Source organism: Biomphalaria glabrata, chromosome 3 (assembly GCF_947242115.1).
Source record: "Biomphalaria glabrata chromosome 3, xgBioGlab47.1, whole genome shotgun sequence".
Classification (NCBI taxonomy): Eukaryota; Metazoa; Mollusca; class Gastropoda; family Planorbidae; genus Biomphalaria; species Biomphalaria glabrata.
The window spans coordinates 29,090,019-29,106,077 of NC_074713.1; the positions used below are offsets into that span (position 1 = coordinate 29,090,019).

Here is a 16,059-nt window from a genome sequence, read left to right on the forward strand (position 1 = left end):
TGTTCAAGTATGTCAATGTTTGCAATCAATTTTTACTGAGAAATTTTGTGCTCAGTTTGATGCCCCTCATCAACTTGATGCCCCGTGCGGCCCGCACCACCCGCACATGGCTATAGCTACGCCACTGGCTCAGACCACTTCCTTGCCAGTGGCAAATGTAAGCTCCGACATAATCGCCAACCAAAACGAGCCACACGACCCCGCCCATTTAATGTAGACAAGCTTAAAGACGGCAATATATCATCCTACTCGAAATCAAAGCTCCAATAAACAAGTTTTCATTGGAATTTGCACCAATAGTCAGTTACTTTGTTTACAATTTAAAGATATTTCACAGAGGATATTTTTTCAAAGATCATATAGACCAGTGATGCTCAAACTACGGCCCGCGCCGCGACGTGGTTCAGACTTCCCTGCTTGAGAAATTTCTTCAATGCAGACAATAGATTTCTACGCCTTGTTGTCCTCATGAACCTTGCACATTTCTGAAATTCTGGGTATGATCACAATGTTTACAAGAACTTAATTTAGTGGAAAACTTTCAGTTACAAGACGCCTGAAACCATTGTTACATATTGACTTATGGGTGTAAGTAGATCTACAGCATACATGGGATTGTGATAAAACTATTTAAAATGTTTTAGTCTCTATTTCTTTTTTTATATCTTTCGTTAATGTGGCCCGCGACACGAGTGTCGGAAATTAAAATGTCCCCCAGGCCGTATAAGGTTGGGCACCACTGGTATAGACTGTTCGTCTGGCCAAAAGTTTGTACACCTTATTTCTCTACAACTAATCTCTGAATCAAGCTGAAATTTTGCACAATTATTTCTTTTACCTTATTTTTTTTTTTTGGTATCTCAAACAAGGGAAAGAAATTGTACTTGGCTGAAGTGGTATAGGCTGAATTAGTCCCCTTTATAGATTGTCATCTGAGGCTTAGTGAACACAAACATGAACTATAGAATCTTTCATGTTCATAGACTCTTCACTAGTACAGTGGTTACTGCATTGGCTTGAGAAGCCTGAGAAGGTTTTAGCCCATAAGTTCTTTCTTCCACCCCTTTCCAACTGGTCCAGACAAGTAATTAATACTCTTAATATAAGCTTTTTTTTTTTTTTAAAGTATTTTTTTGGACTTCGCTTGTTTTAACAACGAAATTCATTAAAAAGTTAATTCAAAGCACTATAAGTAGAAAGACAGAGATTGATGATAGATGAACAAGAAATATTCTCCTGACATATATTAAAAGTTTACTATTGTTAATTGAATAATTCAATTTAATGCCAAAATTATAAGTTAAACTTTAGCTGATCTTCCATGATTGAAATAAACAATAATATATTTACATGATGTTATAGCTGTAAAGGTTTAAGCAAAGAGTAATGAGTTCAATGACATTCTTTTGGCCTTACAAAGATGGTACGAGTGTAATGAGTACATGTTTAGATATTTTAAACAGCAGTCTCTTCATTTTGTTTTAGCATGGGAAATTTACTTCATTAGCTTTCTATTTCAATTTGTCTTAGTTTCAGTTTGGTTTTATTTTAAGAACCCATTTTCAATTATTTACATGAAAAAAATAAATTGTTGTCTTAAAGATTCTGATTGTCTATCTGCTGCTTCTCTCAGCATAAAAGAATGATTTTAATGTATCACAACTATCTTCACCTAATAGTTCAGTAATGACCTTAATGTAATCTCATTGGATTCACTTATTCTAACAATGCACAGAGATTTATTTTACAAAGATAAACAAAAATATGTTCTCTTCAATTACACAAAAAGAGTTGCTGAGTTAGTTCTTTTATGTTTAAAATAACAGAATATTCTACCAAATGATGTGGTTATTGTAATTAGGATTAATTTGGCACAGGGTGCCCTTTAATCCTTTAAGGATTCTAAAAATATGAGATTTTGTTTTTGTTAAAAAAAAAAAAAAGATGTTATTTCAAAATTTCAGCTACTTTTTGTATTATCAAAGCACTTTAATTTATTTCATGAATTAAAAATTATAATTTATAATTATGTACCTGATACCGGTACAAACTTTATTTGTAGAAAAGAAAAATACATTCACAAAAAATCACAAAAGTTGTTTTTATGTACTAATCAGAATTAAATGCAATAAGAAACAACAATATTTTGTAAGCTAGGATTCAGTCTTTGCTTTTATGCTTTTTACTTCTACTATGCTTTTTATGCTTATGTTTTTTATGTTTTGATTTGTGTCTATAGCTAGTGTCACTATCAGAGGAACTAGCTTTGGGTTCTTTATCCAAGACATTGGCCAAGATCTCACTAGAAGGCAAGATGGGTGTATCAATGTCTAATGCTTCTGTTTTGATTTCTTGAAATAAATTCAAGCCTACTTCTGTTAAAGCATTGGGCGTGGCATCTATGTTGTTTGTATCACCATGCAAAGATGAGCTTTGAGGGGGATCTCTATCATTGTTTTTTTCATCCTCATTCGTAATTACATGTCTCTTATCTCCAGTGAATCTTTCTCTTGACCTGTCTCTATGTCTTGACTTTTCCTTTGATCTTCTCCTCTCTCTTGACCTGTCTCTACCTTTGGATCTGTCCCATGACCTATCTCTTTCTTTTGATCTTTTTCTTTCTCTAGATCTATCCCTTCCTCTAACATAATAATTTCTGGATCTTCTTTTTTCAATTGACCTTTCTCTTGACCTATTTCTCTCTACGTCTCTTGCCCTCCAGGAATCATTAGATCCTCGCTTAGGACTCTCTCTTCTTCTTTCTTTATCTGGATATGCAACTTTGTTAGCATTGTATTCAGATTGTTCATCCTCTTCCTTTCCACCTGTAGAGTTAACATCTTTGTGTCTCTCCTCTGGTGCCAAAATTTCCATCTGATTGTATATAACTTCTCGAATGATCTAATTCAGAGGAGAAATAACAATAAGGAAAAATTAAAGGTTTGTTATCAGCTCAAAGGCAGACATAAAAATTAAACATAAAAATAAGTCTCAAAGGTTAGGCTGTACACATAACATTTATATAAGAAAGCCAGAAGATATCCACATTCATTATTTATAAGATTCATTCATACAACTACTAAAATATTTCAAGTCTACATAATAATAAGAGATACAATGCCCTAAAAAGCCCATTGGCCTGGAAGTGTAGAGTTTAACAGTTAAAAGTGACCTATGAGTTAAAAAAGTTGAAAAGGTGTCATGTGGACAGAACCATGACTAATAATTATTGTATCCCCCCTAATAATGTTTTTGGGTGGACCCAAGGATGCACTTAAATCCTGAATTAACATCCTAGTTTATGTAAAATGAGCTTATAACCATCCAAAAATAATTAAAAACTGTACAGTAGGCTCTAATTCATCAAGTTTAAATGAGTCAAGAACTAAAGGTTAGTAGTGAAAAAAAAAACTAAACTTGAGGGAAATAATGAAATAAAAATACTAAGAGCATATTTTTTAAAGTTGTTCATAAATTTTTTATTGGATTAAATTGTACCTCAGTATAAGACTTTTTAGTAATATGCACATTCTTAGCTCTGTAACTCTGACGTCTTCTCTTCAAGTCCCTGAGAGCTGCTAGCTGTTCAAGTTTAGAAGAATACTGCTTGTTATTCTGCTCATCCAGTAAACCTGAAATTTAAGAAAGTTGTCACCAACAGGCACTATGATGACTTATAACACAATATGTTTTTTGACAGTTTTATTCACAGATCGTAAGGGTGAGACCTGCTTATCTCTCATATGACTCATCAACTTATCCCCTTAACTATCTTCTCTATATTTTTCAGAATCATGATGTATAGCTAAAATAGACACTATTACATTTTATCAGCTAAATACCTTTTTTAACAAGGCTACCCCAATCAGTGGTCAGCAAGTCATCATTGCGGTCAACTGGAATAACTTTGCCAGCTTCATGAGAACCTCGTACTACATATTGATAAAGAGCCAATCTATCTTCCTGAGTCAGCACAATATTTTCATCTATGTGACTGATAGGCATCTTGCGATGACCAGTGTACACTTGAAAAATAAACACAAAAGTTGTTTTTTTAATTCATAAAACTACTTGACATTTGATATTGGTTCTGTAGAACATTATTTTATCATCTATGTTAACATATCATATTTAAAAATGTATTCATTTTATAGAAAGTTAAAAAAAAAAATGAATACTAACCTAGGAATGTACACTTACCTTGGCCAGTAGCAATGCTATGGTCCCAAATAATTTTGTTCAATAAATTTTCATCTGAAAAATAATTGTGATATGAGTTACATTTCTTTAGACATTAGTTCAATGAAAGTGACTCAGCATTCATTATATTTATTCAAGCATCCTCATCAAGTATATACTTTGCTTCACAGTTGGCTATATTTAAAGCTAGCTCTACTTTACTATAGAATTTCATGCCTCAAATGGAATCTTTTGATGGCTCAATCTCTGAATACTTTATTAAAAATATATATGACTTCACAGCTTATTAAGCAGAATTGTTAATGCATATATAGAATTACCAAACACTTACCTATTACAATTTTAAGTATTGAGTTTGCATTGGAATAAAATGAGTCTAGATCCTGAAGAAGTGATGGCTGAAAAATTTACATAGAAAATATAACTTTGGTCCAGAAATAATAAAATCAAGTTGTGTTATATTATGTATCACAGGAAAAGAAATTTCTTGTTTAGATTTTGTCAAATATCCTTATTCTGAGAAGTTCAATTTTCATGGTATAAACTGAAACCTTGATGTCATACTTTCTACATTTTTTAATCAATATATTTATATTACTATGACAGTGTTAGGGGAAGGTTCCCCCCTCCTATATTCAACTTTTTTTTTTAAATTTTAGTATTTTAAATTTAACATATTCTTTTCTGCACAAGAAGCACTTGACATAATAAGACAGATATAGGGATGTAAGAAAGAAAAAAAAAATTCTGACCCAAATGATGGACTAGAATATGTATAAAAAAAAAACAACTACTTTATTAATAAAAAAAAATCATGCTTGGTTTTTGAGTTCTTTAGCATATTTTACTACCCCTCAATTTAGAAGAAATAGTTTCCACTTGTGCTGCCTGAGACGCATAATGGGCATCTCTTGGAGGGACCATGTCTCCAATCAGGAAGTTTTGAGATTGGCCAATATGAACAGCATGTATGCTCTCCTGACACAAAGAAGATTACGCTGGCTCGGACATGTCACCAGCATGCCAGATGGTAGAATCCTGAAAGATATCTTATATGCTGAGCTTGTGGAAGGAGTCAGACCCAAGGGCCGCCCAAGACTAACATATAGAGATGTCTGCAAGTGAGACGTGAGAGCCACAGGCATCAGCGAAAGTATGTGGGAAAACATAGCCAAAGACCGGAGCGCATGGAGACAGACTGTGCGTGCTGGGACAACCCTTGCTGAGAACAAAAGAATTGAAGCAGCCTTAATCAAGAGGGAAAAAAAGAAAGCTGCCCTGTCCGCTAGCCCTGAATCAGAGGCATACACATGTATGAATTGTGGCAAAGTCTGCCGTTCTAGAATTGGCTTGATTAGTCACACCAGATTCTGCCCCGTCTCAAGATTAAACCAAAACCAGTGACTCATTTGGGCGCATCCATTGCCTTTCGAGACAAAAGGAGCCATATATATATATAATTTAGAAGAAATTGAAATGATGTCTTTTTTTTTCTATAGCATTTGTGTAGCCAATATCATGATAATATTTTTCTGCAAATAACAATACAGACATGAGTCTTTTATGGGTTAGACCTAGTTTCTCTACTTGGTCACAAAAAAAAACTGACTAAATAATGGTGGCAATGTGATGGCACCAGAAGTTTATACCTTCATATAATCAAGTAGTATTAACACTCCAAAAGGTTTGCCCACCCACTTTAGAGGTGCACAAAATATGGTAGTAAAAAATTAACCAAATAAAACAATAGCAAACAATTAAGCCATAGAAAAGAATTAAGACTACAAGATATAAACTCTACAAACCAATTCATCTTTCTGATGTCCTGCTGTCAATAGCTTACATTTTTCAATATGTTTCTTCAAGGCTTTCTCAGGCATTATATGATTATTATCATAAGGACAAACTTGCTTCTTCTCAGTCTATAAAACAAATTTTTAGCAATGAAAAAAAAAAGAATACTATTATAATATTACACATTTTTTTTAGATAACAAAAAGAAGTACCTTTTATTAAGATATTGTAATTATAGCTAAATAATTTAAGCCTTACTTAGCTATTACATAGATTAACAATAATAATAATAATAATTATATTTAAAAAGTGCTGTTAACAAACATAATGTAGGCTCAAGGCGCAATAATAACATAACGGATAAAAACACAAGTGTTTCCTCATCTTCTTTTTTGAAGTAATGTCTGTATTATATAAGATAAGATAAGAAGACAAACTAGCCTAAAAATTTTTTGAACAAATAGGTCTTAATGTTCTTCTTCAATGTAGTGAAGCATGCTATTTGTCTGAAATAAATGGGGAGAGAGTTCAAACCTTGAATCCATGCACTGAAAAAGCCTGCAAACTGAAAGTGTTAAGGGAGAAACATGGCCTGATAAGGAGTATTTAGTCCATGGATTGCAAAGCTCCCTCCCTCCCTCATATATAAATTGCTGTAACTTAGCCAAATAACCTCAACAAAAGGATTATAAAATAGAACATTTAATCATTAATAAGAAACTAGACCTAGAGCCAAACTAATCACACCACAAGCGTCCTTCTTTTCATCTCTCCTCTAATTTTTGGCCATCTTTAACTTCCTCTATCCTTTCGTGTCTGTCCTGTGTCTCATGGTGCACAGTCTCGCACCTAATGAAAGTGCGCAATGTAGAGTCATAACAAACAATATATATATCTATATCTATATATATATATGAGGGGGGTGGGGGGAGAGAGAATAAAAAAAACTCTTCAGTGGGCAAGCAAATTTTTAAATAAGCAGTAAGACCTCTTCTAATAATATTTAGGATTTCTTAAAAAGTATTTGTAATAGACCTTGAGAATCTAGAACATTGTCATAAAGGACTTCATACTTTAGAATAAAGTAGATTTCTAAACAAACCTTAAGAAGCTCTTCTGATGACAGACCTAGTTTCTCAAGAACATCATTCACTTTCTTTCTTTCTGCCTCAAGAAAAGATAGAGCTGACTCCACATATTGTCTCCTTTCATTGAGAAGTTCACTAGAAATCTTTTCTTCCATTATTCTAAACGAAAATAAAGTTGTTAGCTATAAAACAAACATTATTTAAATGATAATTAACATATTAACAAAAAAAAGCTTCATTTTTGTTACCCAAATAAGAATTGCTTTTGACAGGATTGCAACCTTTGTACCACTATTAGCAAAAAAAAAAAACGCAACCTTTCCATCAAACCTTTATATTTTATTTTCAGTATTTCCCCAAAATGCAGCAGTCTAATTAGAAAGCATTGAAAAAACTTATAGTATGTTGGGTTGATTGTTAAAATTAAAACATTTATTAAAATTTAAAAAAAAAGAAAAAGAAGGGGTGTTCCACCAATAATAAACAATATAAAGACTGGGAATAAATCAACAGGCAGAGCCACGCATACTGCAAGTATATATATGTAACCTGCAAAGTTCCAAATACAGGCATTGATTCTTCATTTTCTACTACAGAATGACTACTTCTGCATCAGGCAAAGTAAAAATTGTCTTATTTAGAAAGATATTTATAAATTAAATATAAATTAGTGAAAATGTCTTTATACCATATGCTTATGACAATTTCAATTCTCAAATAACTCTTGAAATTAACTAATCTTATTTTAAAATAGTAATATCAATTGCCAATTCTATATGTATAATTAGTTGTTTTTTTTTGTAAGTATTGTCAATTCCAGTGGCTTTTGATTGAAATTAACCAAATATTTTGGTCCAATCAAATTGCTTGCGCAGCCCTGTTTTTTTCCTTCGCGTCATTCACGATGTCACTTGTTAGTCACATGACTGGGCCCAGCCAATCCTCTTGTCCCTACCGGCTATACAAGTGGGTCAAATGAATCCTTCCTTTATTGTGTTTATAAATTTATTTAGCCACAGAAAGAAACAATTTAATTTATTTAATTATATGTTTGATTTTAGGGCATTATTTTTTACTAGGACATGGTCATAACCCCAATAAGTCAGATTGTGTACCTTAGAATTTCTAGATTATTCTAGATCTAGACATCGCCAGGAAAAAGGGGGGGGGGGGGTTGTCATGAATGTTATAAACATATTTTTTCTCTTTAAATAATATTACAGAATAATGTTAATTTTACAGTTAAATAACATTAACAAAAATCACAGGAATATTAATTTTAGTGTATTACATATCTTAAAATGTTAAATGCTAAAAATACATAGCTCTAGACCGCATCAGATGGAGAGAGACAGTGACCAAGAAAGCTATGGATAGCGAAAGAACATGGGCCTCAGCTCTGGAAGAAAAACGGACAATGCGAAAAATGGCCAGTTCCTCTACCACCGAAGCAAAAGCCACATTAACCTGCGATATTTGTGGACGGGAGTGTCTCTCCAAAATAGGGCTCCACAGCCACAAGAGGAAGTGTGCGAGATGAACCATAGTCGTTCTATGACTGAAGGAGGCCAATGATGAATGAATGATAGATGATATCTAGATCTAGGCCTAGATTCTACTAAATTCTAGATCTGTCTAGTCTCTAGATCTAAAAAAATCTAAGTGAAGTAAGTCACAGTAACTCAGTAAGTGACAATCAATTTTATCAATCATTGAAGGTTGAATTCAATGTGATTGTCACAATCATTATCATCTCATTGTGATGATTGTGACATTCACATATTCAAGATATTGAATTAATTGAACATTCACAATCACAATTGGCACAAAAAAATCATAACTTTCTAACTGTTTAACCTACATTCATAATTTATACACCATTGGAAAGTTCTTTCAAAGTATTTTAATGATGTACTAACGAAAAATTGTTTTTTCAAAGATATTTTTTTTATTTCATATCCCTGATAGATATATATAGTAGCTTCTTATATTAGGCACAGCTCATCAAAATCTCCTTTAAGAAACACGTCGCTTTTTTTGTTTATAATTAATTTGTTTTTATGTTTGGAGCTAAAAACGATGTTTCGGGACAGTGCATGTCCAATTTTAGATAAGTTCCTGTATTTTTGTTCCGCTTTTCCAAAGCAGATGGCAGTTTTTTAGATTCTCGGTAACCAAGTATGTAAAGCTATTGTTTAAACCTTCCCCGGCAATTCATACCCATATAAGGGATGAAGGCTATATTATGAGCCTGTTTGATCGTAGGCTGATGGATCTATGAAAATAAGCTTTCAAACATCTTTAGAAAGACATTCCAATCACATTCATACTGTTAGCTGTTAAATAAAATTTAAAAAGGAGGTGTTTCAATGAATAATAATGAATTAAACACATTCTCCTATAGTGCACAAGGCAAAATCGTAATAAGAAATATTATTGGGATTAATAAATCTATGATTTTTTTCAATAAATAAATGTGACCTAGATCGAGAAATCTAGAATATATAATTTATGAATGAAAGAAAAAGTGCGGGCTGCTAATTTGAAGCCAGAGACCATGCCCACTGCAGGTGATCACGCCAGGCGAGCGCTGGTGGTGAGGAGAGGTATACACTAAGCGTGTAGTGTCACAACCTATCATACAGGCAGTGGAGGGAAGGGGGAGAGAGTCATGAAAAGAATTATAAGCATCTATGGGAGGGAGGGGATGTTAAGGTGTAACAAAACGAACATCCAAATTATGAAAAGAAGAGGGTCCTTGGATGGGAATTAAAAGAAAGAGACAGAGAATACATGTAGCCTAGTTGAAAATATCATGTTTATTAAATTATAATAATTAATTTATAGATCTATGATTTATAGAGATTTATTTGTCTGTTTCTACACATAGATTATATAGGTAGGCATATATAGAGAGACAATATACTATAAATACATATTGCAGAAGTGAATCTACTTCTTTTAATACAATCTAAATAATTTTTAATTAACACAGATATAATTTATTAGCAATAACATAGTGGTGTTTCTTAACGGTGCTCGATGTGTGCTGAAGGAGAAAGCACAAAAACTGCGTTTATTATAGGAGCATGAAGTGACCTGTTTATTTTAAAATAAAATCTTGACTATGAGTGGTAATTCAAAGAAACACAGCTATTTTTATAGTCCTTTAGTTGCAGAATAAGAATCTGCTTTCAGTTTTTTTTGTAAGTTAAACCGTCACCAAATAAAAAAATAAAATAAAAATTTGACCTAGTTCCCGAATACGGTGTGCCTAATATAAGAATCTAATATATATATATATATATATATATCTAAAATCTAATACTGATAAATACAAGACAAAATAACCAAAAGTTGGCAAAAGTGGGATCGTAAAATAGAGAGCTTACTCTTACTAATCTAGATCTAAACTAGATCTACCTTACTAGAATCTAGATCTAGATCACTATATCTAGATCTAGACTAGATCTAAGTTAGACTCAAGATTATCTAGTTTCACTGTTTTGTTTACAATACATTCAACAAAAATAGAAATACCTGTACCGGTAGTTCAAGCTTCCGGTGACAAATAAAAAGTTTAGTCGTAATTCCGTTCCGTTAAATTTGGTAAACAAGACTATCTTGATCTAGAATCTAGACGTCTAGATCTAGATCTAGATCTATAGATAAGATTAAGATATACAATCTAGATCTACTAAAAACATATCGACTGTCTTATGACTTTAGTTGGAGCCGCCACTTGAGGTGACTACTAAGACTTAATCTATGTAGATCTATAGATTAAACGATTTAGGGTAGATCTAAATCATAAGAAAGTAAGAAAGATCTAAATCTAGGCAATCTAGGATTAAATTAAGATATCGAGTTAGACTAGTAGACAGTTTAACTATATTATACTATATAGTTGGAAAATAGACTGTAACTGTTATCTCTACTGACACTGCGACACTGTTCGTAACTTACTTGTTTACTAGACTAGATCTAGATCTAGTTTAAATTGTTACTGTTAGAGTTAGTCAGTTAGTTGAGTTAGATTGTTAGATATATTATCTACTCACTACTGTATAGTAGCCTACTAACTTAGACTTAGATTAGAAGTTCTAAGAGAAATCTTTATCTAGATCTGTCTTGTGTCTCATGACTATACTTTTACTTACGACTTAGTACTTAGTATACTAACTAGATCTATGTTCTATGTATGAGTATGAGAGTTGAGCATGAATCAGACTCAGTATGAGATCATGATCATCTGATTCTGATCTACTAAGTTAACTCAGCTCAGCCCTCTACTGATCTAGTAACATTTAGAATCTAGTTACAATTTAGTATCATTTACATTAAATAAAAAAATAATCATACCAAGAAGCGGGAGAAAAAAAAAATTGAATAAAATGTCATTTATTTATAAATTTTCATGCTAACAGATTGTTAATTTTATAACTATTAAACTAAAATTGTCAAATAACTCAGTGGCATCACTAAGGTCAGCTCAAGAAGGCTGTTACAGAAAATATTCTTCATTATACTGTCCTGATAATAATTACGTCTGAAACTATTTAAACTTTCTTAAAATACATTAAAGGTACAAAACTTTAAGAAAAAATATGCTTACAAACTGAAACATTTTAAATTGTACAAGAACTAATAAAATGCTCTTGCAAATAAAGATTCTTTTTCTGAATTCAAACTTGTAAAATTATCAATTACTTCATGAAGCCAATATCTTCTAATATTTCCTTTTCTAGAGACCTAATTGCTAGATATATGAAGTATCTTGTAACCTTTATGTCTCCATTTAAAAACTCATTTTATGAGTTTTTGTGTATCTCTGCTTTTCAGTCTTATAAGTGTTCTTTCAATACTGAATCATAGTTGGATAACACATTTTTTAAATCACATGGAAATTCCCTTTATTCAATAAATACTCATTGTCAATAGGCTAATGAAATGTCTAATTCTGCTTTGCTAGAAACATTGTGATATCTAGATGTCAAGATGTCACTCCATTTTTGTTTTATTTAAACGTCAATGATAGCAATAATTTCATAGTAGTTTTGTTTTTGTAAGTCCTACTGTCAATGTTTTTCATTTTTCATAGCCTAATATTCTTCTTTGGGACACTTAGTGTCTGAAGAATGTTGTCATTTGATCACACTGACTATTGGTAGACTTCCTGATATTATAGTGCTTTTCAATAGCTTTGATGAAAACAGTTCTTTAAATCAAAGCAGAGTTCATGTTCATGCAGCTGGTATATAGATAAAACTACTTTTTAATGTTTTGGTGGAGATATAACTTAAAGAATGTTCTGGACATTTTGATGAGATTTCAAACAAAATTATTTTAATTAGAAAAAAACTATTGTTATTATACATTTATATATTAATTGTGTATAAACATGTTTGGGTATCTAGGCACTGACATTTATTTTTTAAATAAAAAGTGACGCCACTGAAATAACTTATTGTAAATACAAACAAAAATTAATCTCATTGTCATGACTTTCTTTCAAATCCTTATTAAATTAAATTATTGAATATTATGGCCTCCTATTTTTAGGTTTAATTGTAAATTTAGTTTTTTTAAATATAATATTATTATTATTGCTGAATTCACTAAAAAATGAAAATTAAGCTAATAGGAGCCATGTTCCTTCTTCAGTCTGACAATATTAGAAATGTCAAGCTTTATATTATCCAAAGTAAGGCGAAGGTCTCGCCTAGTGACGACATCCAGTATATTTCTTTACTTACTCTTTAAGTTTGCTACACACTAAATTCAGTTTAATCATGTATGTTGAGATGGAAAAGCTAAAAATATTTCCCATTTTCGACCACAGTTTTGGAATTTTACAGGAACATTTAAGTGCAGCCATATTTCTGTTGTGCCTCATATGTTAACATTCTTTTTACTGAAGACATAGTTTTGTTAATCTATTTTTGTTCCTGTGATTCATCTTGAACATCAGTAACAGATATTTAAATTTGTCAAATTTATTACATCCTACAAGCGAATCAACATTTTCATATAGAGCATTGTTAGGTGAATTGCATAAAACATTGATGTCTTTAGGCAGTAATTAATTTGTCAACAAACAAGTTATGTGAGATTGTTAAATCCTTTAAAATAGATTTAATATCTCAATAAAAATACAATTTAATCAATGAAAGTCATTTTCTTTCCATGCAGTCAAAGGTTGGTTTCATTCATTTTGCGTTAGATGCCTACCATGTAAAAATAATCTTTTCTTTTTTAGCCTACTTTAAGTCATAGCCAACTGATGAACCTTCCTGCTTCTGAAATAATTCCAAAATTTTATTAAAGAGCTTAATAAAACGAGCAATAAAACTCCCTTTTGAAATGTAGCTAACCCCAGTTTAAATTAAGAGTTTAATACGTTGCTCATCATTTGTTTCACAAAACTGTCGAAAGATTAGCTTATTTTCGACATGGGTTTGTATTTTATTTAGAATTTTTATAATTAGATTCAAATTGAAATGAAATTGTGGGCTAAAATTTTAACAAGATCTTGCCTGTGTATCACAACTTGAAAAGTGAATAGTGGATAAACCTGGATTTTCTATATTCTATATTACTTATGAAGAGTTTGTAGCGTCCAACCACTGATGGTGCTCCTTATGCTGCAATAAGCTACATAACTACACAATTTTGAAATAATATTTCATCACAAACCAAAAAAAATGTCTTTTGTTTCACAGCTTAGTTTTTAACAATTTTAATTTTAAGATTGATTTTGTTTTTATATTAGAAGCAAGCTAACTCTAATTTGTCTATAGGTAGTTAACCTTCACCAATCCTTTAGTCTGTTGAACCATTAGGGCACCACTCCAGATCTGTCAACTTTCTCCATTCCTCTCTGTCCTTTGCCTTGGTTAGAATTTCATTCATAAACGAGCCTGTCCATTCTAGGATGTTGTTTTCCCGTGGCTTCTTCTTACTCTTTTCGTCTTCCTGGTACTGTCTCCTGAAGGATGGTCTTTGTGAATCTTTAGGACCTTGTGATGTGGCCATAGAGTTTGAGTTAACATTTTTTGACAGTTTTTCTATAGGTGTTCCATGTACCGGTATACTGTAAAATAAAATTGATTTTATTTGCTCTTTCTGTAAAGTAAAAGCAAACTTGAACAATATCATTATGGACTTTGTACTTATCTATTCTGACTCTAATGGCACTCTTTGATTCCGAAGATTAAGGATGTGTGCAAGATTTCCTATGACTATGCAAACTGCAAATTGTACGCATTATAAAATTTCTGGTCGAATTTGTGTGAAGAGTACTTTAACATTTCAAAACAAGTAAATGTTATTTTATCGGTACTTTTGTTTCCTACAACCAGTTGTGAAAAGTATGATTTTTATTAAGCTGCAATAAAGTCAAAGTATAATTCTAGATGCCCCATCAGATAGTAGAATTCACCTTTCCCCTTCACCTATCCCTTAGTCTGTTGGACCATTGGGGCACCATACAAGATTTGTCGACCGTCTTTCTTCATTCCTCAGTCTTTTGCCTTGGATAGACCCTCTTTCAGAAACAGGCCCTTCCATTCTTTTATGTTGTCATCCTATCGCTTTCTCTGTCCGCCTCTTCTTCTTTTGCCTGGCATTGTTCCCTGATGGAAGGTCTTTGCAAGCTCGAAGACCTTGTAATATGGCCATAGAAATTTAGTTTCCGTTGTTTTTCTTTGTGTGTGTTTTTATTTACACTAGTTATCAGGTCAACGTGGGGTTCAATGGCTGCAGTAACCCTGTCTCTTAACTCTTCGTTTGGGATGCTGTCACAATTCCATTGCAATTTGTCATAGCTGGTTCTTATAGTGCGCGCCTTTGAGGTAAAAAGAACCTGTCTACGAAATTTCATGTGAATGTGTACGATAGTGTATGTTAAAGAGATTGTTAAAATGTGGCCATAGTAAACAGTATAAAGCCTTGGTGTTTACTGCTTTTATATATATATATATATCCCAGTGGCGCTACATCCCTTGGAGGGCACTGGCCTGCTTTATCACATTCTGATCTATCCTTTGCTTTATGTCTCCAGTCTCCATGCACGGACTTTTAGCTATTGTATACTCTTTCTCTCCTAATTAACGTTGATTTGACCCCATTAAACTAAATTGATTTTTGTATTTAAAAACGTTAATTTGTATTGTATTGTATTTCCCTATAATTCGATACCGAATATAACATTTTCGGATTACAAACAAAAGAAGTTATTAAAGTTTAATCATAACAGGTTAGTGATATACAAATAAGCAAAATGAATAATTCTATCGAACAAGCAAAATAAATATGGAGAGAAAGAGATATTTGCCTCTTTGTCATCATACAACACATACTTAAAAGCAAACTTATAGCTAAGAATTTTAAAAAGACCAAGAAAATCATGTACAAAACCCTCATCAGACCTGTAGTTAGCCTACATAGGCAAGTGAAACCTGGACGCTGACAAAACCCTCATCAGACCTGTAGTCACATAGGCAAGTGAAACCTGGACGCTGACAAAACCCTCATCAGACCTGTAGTCACATAGGCAAGTGAAACCTGGACGCTGACAAAAACCACAGAAAATCTGATTAAAAAAAAAACAAATCAGAGAAAGTTCTCCATAGGAATGCCTCAAGGATGCATTCTCTTTCCAGATCTTTTAAACTTATTTCTGGAACATATTATAATGGAAATGGAAGGATTTACTCCTAGCTTCACCGTAAATGGGCAGCCTATTTCCAATCTCAGGTCTGCAGATGATATAGACCACATTGAAAAAAAAGCAGACCAGGTAAAAGATCTTACTTCAAAAAATGGATGCTGTAGCTAGAGCAGATGGCATGGAAATAAGTGCTGAAAAGAGCGAAATCCTAATTGTGATGGAAGATAGTAGGCCTACGTGATGTTGCATACAGTTGAGTGGCCAGACATTTGAAGAAGTTGACTCATTTAAATACTTAGGGTCAAA

At 32.4% G+C, this 16,059-nt stretch overlaps 2 protein-coding genes across 12 annotated transcripts in view; one reads left to right on the forward strand and one right to left on the reverse strand.

The window, feature by feature from the left end:
• Positions 1-2,018: 2,018 nt before the first annotated feature.
• LOC106055476 (U11/U12 small nuclear ribonucleoprotein 48 kDa protein-like) lies at positions 2,019-10,710 on the reverse strand. 6 transcript variants are annotated; one of them, XM_056024402.1, is made up of 8 exons: positions 10,623-10,710; positions 7,097-7,241; positions 6,006-6,122; positions 4,532-4,598; positions 4,201-4,254; positions 3,843-4,025; positions 3,499-3,632; positions 2,019-2,901 (listed from the first exon to the last, which is right to left on the reverse strand). In XM_056024402.1, the coding sequence occupies exons 2-8, from the start codon at positions 7,235-7,237 to the stop codon at positions 2,161-2,163; spliced, it is 1,437 nt and encodes a 478-aa protein (XP_055880377.1). In that variant the 5' UTR covers positions 7,238-7,241; positions 10,623-10,710; the 3' UTR covers positions 2,019-2,160. The 6 variants fall into 6 exon arrangements, with proteins under 6 accessions (XP_055880377.1, XP_055880379.1, XP_055880375.1 ...); XM_056024404.1 differs by having other exon boundaries at positions 10,629-10,647; XM_056024400.1 differs by having other exon boundaries at positions 10,506-10,623.
• Positions 10,711-10,735: 25 nt separating this feature from the next.
• Positions 10,736-16,059, forward strand: part of LOC106055488 (CSC1-like protein 2) — a 32,279-nt gene continuing 26,955 nt past the window's right edge. For 4 of the 6 annotated variants that reach the window (XM_013211763.2, XM_056024395.1, XM_056024397.1 and 1 more), the window contains exon 1: positions 10,737-10,829. The gene's annotated coding sequence lies outside the window, so the exon portion shown is untranslated. Of the gene's footprint in view, positions 10,830-16,059 lie in introns of all 6 variants that reach the window. The other 2 variants (XM_056024391.1, XM_056024399.1) reach the window with 2 other exon arrangements.

Excerpts from the sequence above, each read along its gene's own strand:
- LOC106055476 (XM_056024402.1), bottom strand. The coding sequence starts at position 7,237 with ATGGAAGAAAAGATTTCTAGTGAACTTCTCAATGAAAGGAGACAATAT. Across the intron at positions 6,123-7,096 it reads CATCAGAAGAGCTTCTTAAG|ACTGAGAAGAAGCAAGTTTG; the intron begins GTTTGTTTAGAA and ends TTTGTTTTATAG. Across the intron at positions 3,633-3,842 it reads GGGTAGCCTTGTTAAAAAAG|GTTTACTGGATGAGCAGAAT; the intron begins GTATTTAGCTGA and ends CTTAAATTTCAG.